The following is an 8071-nucleotide window of genomic DNA, read 5'->3' as shown; positions in this document are numbered from 1 at the left end:
CACACTGTAGCCTGAAAGCAACTATGGACAATAAACCAGTGAATAGTGTGGTTATGAACAATTAAGAGTTTATTTGCAAAGACAGGCAGCTTCCTGGATTTGCCTGCAGGTTATACTTTGCTAAGCCTTGGTCTAAAGGTTAGATTAGATATAGGTTAAATTGATTGGGCTTCCCCGATGGCTTAGTGGGTAAAGAATCTGCCTGCAATGCAAGAGATACAGGCAGATGAGGGCTCGATCTCTCAATCAGAAAGATCCCCTGGAAGAGATCAACTAGAGGCAACCCACTCTTGTATTCTTGCCTGGAGAATGCCATGGACAGAGGAGCCTGGCGGGCTGGACACGACTGAAGTGACAGCACACACACGCACGCACACACTTAAGATATGGACACGAACCTTTATTTAGAACAAATGGGATGCTTTCAGTTCATGTCTCATCAGGAACTATACAACATCAGACTGATATTATCGATGTTAAGATTGCTCATTAAGTTCATCTGGTGCCTATCTGATCTAACATTATAAAAATACACTTTGGTCCTTGTAATAAATCAATAATCACTTAAGAGAATTCTTTAGCATTGTGAGGTTGGCCATTCTTTCAACAAGATTTCCCCCAGTGTTTTTAGTGGCGATTTACTGGATACTGAAAAATTGTCATTATCTACTTCTATCATATCTTCTACACTTATTTTCAAATAGGTTAAGTATCACTATGTACTCATGGATATTTTAAATTTAACACGTTATGATCATTTAAAGTCATTTTCCATTTGGTTTAAATTGATACAAATCTGGTCAGTGGATGTCCATGGGACATTTCTATGTCCCTCTGGACTTGGATCTTGCCAAGGTCACATTCTGAGAATGAAATAGTTTGTTATACATGTAAGTAAAACTTAAAAAATGTGCAGTAGCAATATTCTCTTTCTAACCTGGCACATCTTACAGTTGTAAGGATATAGAGATTTTATTTATTTAGAGGGTTCTGATTTTACTCTTAACAAAGCCTTTTCTTTAACATGTAAGTTCTGTGAAATTAGAAACTAGATCTCTTAATTTAGTGCAGTCCATGGTGTGTACCAAGCTTCCACGGTGGCTCAGATGGTAAAGAATCTGCCTGCAATGCAGGAGACCAGACTTCAGTCCATGGGTCAGGAAGATCCCCTGAAGAAAGGAATAGCTATCCACTCCAGTATTCTTGCTTGGAGAATTCCATGCACAGAAGAGCCTGGTGGGCTATGGACTATGGAGTTACAAAGAGTCGGACACTACTGAGTGACTTACAAACACTCACACATATGGTGAGTAGTAAAATATATTTTTCTAATGCCTAAGTTAGTAATCTTTAGATGGAGGGTGAAGAAGTTGAAGCATGTATGTATTGAAATCAACTGTCCCATTGCTTGCAATTCAAGTGTTTTTCGGACAAAATCCAGGAAAAATTTGGGACATCATAGCAATTGTTTACCCTCCATGTAGGTGTTTGAACCTTACTTTCTTGGCTTACGGTATTTTTAAGACAGTTTTCTGAAGCTCGTTTTCCTTATCATAAATCTTCAAATATCTTCATATACCTACAAACTTGAGGAACTTTGTAGAAAAAGGTTGAAGCAGGTGATTTAATCTAAGGCAACTGAGGAATTGCATCAGAGCCCTTTGACTATGCTGAGAGTGAGGTGAGCATACCATATGGAGTAGAAAAGCAAAATTCTCCCAGCAATCTAAATATCAAGAATTCCCATCATACTTCCTTACACAATGGTTCTGTGAGGAGTTCCCGTAACAAACATGAAAAGATATTTTAAAAGTTTTCCCAAAGATGACGGTTCAGAATTTTCCTTGCCGACCAGGATAGAAGATCATCTGATTTAGTCGTTAATTTAAGTCTCCTGAGAAGGAATATGTAAAAATGACACTTTGTTAGAAAATGCAAAACTTTTACACTGAAAACTAAAGAAGTTTCTCAAAAGAAGTCAAAGAAGACCCAAAGAAATGGATAAACACACCACATTCATAGATCGGAAGACAATATTGTTAATGTGGTAGCATTCCACCAAATTGACCTATAGACTCAATTCAATCCTTATCAACATCTCGGTAACCTTATGATGTTGAATAAATATCCCCAGTTTCAATCAACTGATATTACTTCGGATGTTTTTTGCACATGGCTTTGTGCTGACCCTGTGCATTAAAAATAATACGGGCAAGATTTCTGATTTCACAAACCTTACCATCTAGTGGGAAGATAAATACAAATGGTCAATTATATTTGTGAAATGGGAGGTCCCTCTGCCCTGGTCCCTCCAATGATGTCCCTATCTTCTTCCTGTCCATGAAATGACCTAGAGCATTCTCTGTCCAGATGATTCTCTCTGTGTAAATGAAAAGAAAGCGATGGACCTCCCTGGCCTCTTAGAAGATGTGATAAGTAGATAATGAACCTGATTTCCCCAGGTACAGTAGTGTGGATGAGGGTAGTGGGAAGCACATGATTAAAGATATGGGAATGAATTGGCATGCTGGGTCCTGGGTCAGGTATGACATTTATCAGTAAAATGTCAAACAAATAACAAGCCCTCCAGATGATTTTTATGCACTGTAAAACTTGAGAGTCTTAGTTTCACCAGGAGAATAAAGAGTGTGCCCCAATCCATAAGAAAAGTACTACAAGCTAATAGAAAAATATGCCAAGGATGTGAACAAGTTGTTTCCAGAGATTGAAATATTACTGACTCATAAAGAAAGATGTTCCCTTCCACTAATGATAAAAAGGATACAAAGATACAAATCTTTCCCTGGATATACTATTTACCTCTCAGATGGGTAAAAGTACAAAACTTGATGAGAACCTTGTGGTGAGGCTGTAGGGAAACATGCGGCTCAGGATAAAAAGCTGCCTGCCAGTGCAAGGAATGCAAGAGATGTGAGTTTGACCCCTAGGCTGGCAAGATCCTGGAAGAGGAAATGGCAACCCACTCTAGTATTCTTGCCTGGAGAATCTCATGAATAGAGGACCTTGCAGGCCACAGTACATGGAGTCGCAACAGAGTTCAACAAAATTGAGCACACACACACACACACACACACACACACACACACACATACTATTGATGGCAGGGTCCATGGAATGACCTCAAGATGTTGAAATATGGAAGTATCTACAAACATGCAGTTGTGAATTTGACGCAGTATCCAACCTAACTGCATAATAAAAAATGAGATCAATGAAGTAAGTGTAAACAGTTGCAACATTATTTGTATTAGCAAATGACCTAACAAAAACACTCATTATTAGAGACTTGATACGTAATTTATCCAACAGAAGGCCACATGGTCAAAAAATAATGGAGAATCTTTTTGTAGTCTCAAGAGAATAATCTACCAGATGTGTGAAAAAAGAAGGAACAAATAAGAAATACATAGATTGTATTTACTATGTAAAATATCTATTGACACTTGCAGAAGAAACCAACTTTGGTTTTTGGACCAAGAGGAACTCAGTGTCTAGGGTTCAAAATGAGATGGAGATGGTTCCTTTCTTATTCTCTTGGCATTCAAAGCCCAAATATTTTAACTCTTCACTAAATGTAAAATGGTGTATAAAGTATGGATATTTTGACATCTAGTCACATGGCTGTAGGAAACCTGGCCTTGGATTGTTGTTCAGACTTCTGGGGGCTCCTGTGATTCTTAGGCATTTTGTGCTGCAGTCATTTCATGCTTACTTTCATATGAGTGCCACTTTTATTTCAGTAAATTCCCCAATACTTCAGGTTGCCAGAGAGTCTTGGTTTTGATGAGCTAGAGAAAGTAAACAGCTCACCTGGTCAGGTGAAGAGGCAAGGATTTCTCCTGACTCACCTGTACTCACTGGTTCTTCTGGTCCCCTCTGACCTCTGCCATCATCAAATCTTTCTTTCTATAAGCCCTTGTGCACTCCATTCCAGAAGACTCTCATGGTATTGAGAATTCTATTGACAACCATATCACTGTCCCCTGTGGTGTACATAACCACTTCCAGGTTTCAAGTCAAATGTGAATCTGGGTGGGCTTCCCACATGGTGATAAAGAATGCAGTAAACAACGCAGGAGACATAAGAGGCACAGGTTTCATCCCTGGGTTGGAAAGATCCCATGGAGAAGAGAATGGCTACCCACTCCAGTATTCTTGCCTGGGAAAGTCCATGGAAAAGGAGTCTGGAGGCAGGGGGGGACTACAGCCTATTGGATGGAAAGAGTTGGAGATGACTTAGAGACTAAACCACCGTGGCTAATTCACATTGTTTTATCACTGAAACCAACACAACATTGTAAAGCAATTATCCTCCAGTTAGAGAAAAAAAACAAAGAAAAAAAGAACTTCCTCTACAAAAAAAGCAAAATCACAAATTGAGATTTTTTTTTTTTTTTGAGAAAAGATTCAAAGTTTAGAGATTTTTCATCTAAGGAAGCTTCTCCTGGTGGCCTCCAGATAGAGACACTGTCAGAGGGTCCAGGAGAGGCCACCTGAGAAGGAACACATACAGGCCCTGAGAGCTATACCTGCTCCCTTGCTGATAGATAGGAAGACAATGAGACCTCAGTCCGACAACCACAAGGAACTGAACTTTGCCAGAAGTCAGAGTGTTGGATGAGGACTCCAAGCCCCAATAAGAATGCAGTCCAGGTGGACAAAAAGATTTCAGCATTGTAAAAATCTGAGCAGCCATCCCAGCTATACCATGCAAGATTTAATTTTTTCTGGTTTTACATGTGTGGGAATTTGTTACCTAGCAGCTCACATTGAATGTAGCCACTCTGAGGGTTCCTCTCTGCACTTCATAGTGGGCCATGAGGACAGCAAAGCTGCTGAGGTGCTGCTGATGTCTGTGGTTCCCACCATCTTGCAGTCTCTGGTGGCCCGGTGACCACTTACATTCCTGCCATGCTCCCAGAAGATGCAGTACACCTTCTCCTTTGGCCCAAGCATCACTGACTACAGGGACCGGAAGTAGGTGTGAGCTGGTGGGTCTATTGCTCGGAAATGCTGACCCAAAGCTAGCTTATGCTGGGCTTTCCTGGGGATGTGATGCACTCATGGGGGGCCCCCTGAAACCCAAGACTCTGCCCAGGACCCAGGAGGACTCTTCCACATCCACAGCTCCATCCCAGCAGGACTCACATGCTGGAAGACCAAGGTGATGGGGGAGCTGAGGTTCTGGGTGTTATTGTTGCTGATAAAGGTGGATACGCCGTCTGACATCAGGGTGGGGGAGATTTCCCACAGCAAACCCCTGTGTGTCTCTTGTGGAATTGCCTGTTCCTCGGTATCCAGGACCAGGGGACTTTATCCAGCAACTTTCCCATCCCAGGTGTGGAGATAAGTCCTACCACTATAGGACCTGCAGGACAAGAACAAGGTTGACATCTCGGAGTGCCCAACATGACCCCTCTTTTAGATGGACTCTTTCTTTGTGGTCTCATCATAATATGCAATTCCTTTTAAACTTTAATTTTGTTTCTTGGTTAGTGGCCACAAGAGGCTGCTGTGAGTGGGGCAAGGTTTCTCTAATAATTAGATACAGCAAAGTGACTCAGTTATGCACATATATACATTCTTTTTATATTATTTTCCATCATGATTTATCATAGGTGTTGAAAGTTTTTTGAAAGCCCTGTCGGACACAGTAAAATTCCAGATTTGCAGGAATTGAGTAACCAGGAAGTCCACCACCACGACTTCTTTCACACTGATGACATGATGAATTTCTTGAAACACACAGAACTAAGTATCTTTTGTCCTCACTTAATGGCTCAAAGAATAACACTTCAGGTTTTCCAAGGGATAAGAAGATACAGTTCAAATGATCTTTTTTCTGCCACTCTGTGCAGCTTGAGGGATCTTAGTTTCCTGAGCAGGGACTGAAGCTGGGCGCAGAGCAGTGAAAGTGCCAAGTCTTAACCGCTGGACTGCCAGGGAATCCCTCCAAAGATCTTTTTAAAATTAATTAATTTATTTTAATTGGAGGCTAATTACTTTACAGTATTGGGGTGGCTTTTGCCATACATCAACATGAATTAGCCATGGGTGTACATGGGTACCCCCATCCTGAACCTCCCTCCCATCTCCCTCCCTTCCGCATCCCTCTGGGTTGGCCCAGAGCACTGGTTCAGAGTGCCCTGTTTCATGCATCAAACTTGCCCTGGTCATCTATTTTACATATGGTAATATACATGTTTCAATGCTATTCTTTCAAATCGTCCCACCTTCACCTTCTCCCACACAGTCCAAAAGTCTGTTCTTTACATCTGCCTCTCTTTAGCTGTCTTGCATACAGGGTCATCATTGCCATCTTTCTACATTCTATATGTATGCATTAATATACTGTATTGGTGTTTCTCTTTCTGACTTACTTCACCCTGTATAATAGGCTCCAGCTTCATCCACCTCATTAGAATGGACACAAATGCATTCTCTTTTTTATAGCTGAGTGATATTCCATTCTGTATATGTACCACAACTTCCTTATCCATTCATCTGCCGATGGACATCTAGGTTGCTTCCATGTCCTAGCTATTGTAAACAGTGTAGAACTGAACACTGGGGTATATGTGTCTTTTTCAATTCTGGTTTCTTTGGTGTGTATGCCCAGCAGTGGGATTGCTGGGTCATATGGCAGTTCTATTTCCAGGTTTTTAAGGAATCTCCTCACTGTTCTCCATAGTGTCCATACTAGTTTGTATTCCCACCAACAACATAAGTGGGTTCCCTTTTCTCCACACCCTCTCCAGCATTTATTGTTTGTAGACTTTTTGATGGCGGCCATGCTGAAAGGTGTGAGATGGTACCTCACTGTGGTTTTGATTAGCATTTTCTGATAATGAGCAATGTTGAGCATCTTTTCATGTGTTTGTTAACCATCTATAGGTATTCTTTGGAGAAATGTCTGTTTAGTTCTTTGGCACATTTTTTGACTGGGTCATTTGTTTTTCTGGTATTGAGCTGCATGAGCTGTTTGTATAATTTGGAGTTTAATTCTTTGTTATCAGTTGCTTCATTTGCTATTATTTTCTCCCATTCTGAAGGCTGCCTTTTCACCTTGTTTCTGGTTTCCTTCATTGTGCGAAAGCTTTTAAGTTTAACTAGGCCCAATTTGTTCATTTTGTTTTTATTTCCTTTACTCTGGGAGGTGGGTCATAGAGAATCCTGCTTTGATTTATGTCAGAGACTGTTCTGCCTGTTTTCCTCTAAGAGTTTTCTAGTTTCTGGTCTAATGTTTAGATTTTTAATCCATTTTGAGTTTATTTCTGTGTATGGTGTTAGAAAGTGCTCTAGTTTCATTCTTTTACAGGTTGCCAGCCAGTTTTCCCAGCACCACTTGTTAGAGAGATTATCTTTTCTCCATTGTATATTCTTGCCTCCTTTGTCAAAGATAAGGTGTCCATAGGTGCATGGATTTATCTCTGGGCTTTCTACTTTGTTCCACTGATCTATATTTCTGTCTTTGTGCCAGTACCATACTGTCTTGATGACTGTAGCTTTGTAGTATAGTCTGAAGTCAGGCAGGTTGATTCCTCCAGTTCCATTCTTCTTTCTCAAGATTACTTTGGCTACTCAAGGTTTTTTATGTTTCCATACAAATTGTGAAATTATTTGTCCTAGCTCTGTGAAAAATCAAGGATATTTTAATGTAACTTGGAAAGGTAACATTTTAGAAATGATACATGAGACCATAGAAAGATAAATATTTCCTTTGAAAAAAAGAAAAGAAATTTCAGATGCCTTTAGTCAAAAAAATCTCCTTGTCAGATGGACTTCTCAGGATAAGATCAAAATGCCTATCAGACTGGATGAAATTTGGTTGAGCCTGGTCTTTCTCAGAAATCCCATCTCCCTACATTTACTAACCCTGAAGTTATAGAATATAATAACAGTTAAATGTCCTACAAAAAAACAAAAACAAAAACACAAACAACCCTCTGTTTCTAAATGTATGTCTCGATTTCTCTGCTCAGAGTTTGGGAAATGTTTTCTTCATGGAGTCATAAAATAGGGCAGTTTGAAAATTGATAAAAGTCTGGAA

The 8071-nt window shown here is 40.2% G+C and overlaps 1 protein-coding gene across 1 annotated transcript in view; it reads right to left on the bottom strand.

The window, feature by feature from the left end:
• Nucleotides 1–494: 494 nt before the first annotated feature.
• LOC122699353 (adhesion G protein-coupled receptor E2-like) overlaps nt 495–8071 on the bottom strand; it is a 63279-nt gene continuing 55702 nt past the window's right edge. The window contains 1 exon segment of the mRNA XM_043911184.1: nt 495–1894. Within this exon segment, the coding sequence (XP_043767119.1) occupies nt 1886–1894 (9 nt within the window). The 3' untranslated portion in view covers nt 495–1885.

This window comes from Cervus elaphus, chromosome 9 (assembly GCF_910594005.1).
Source record: "Cervus elaphus chromosome 9, mCerEla1.1, whole genome shotgun sequence".
Lineage (NCBI taxonomy): Eukaryota > Metazoa > Chordata > Mammalia > Artiodactyla > Cervidae > Cervus > Cervus elaphus.
The sequence above is the reverse complement of the archived record's forward strand: the minus strand, read 5'-3'. Positions and strand labels throughout refer to the sequence as shown.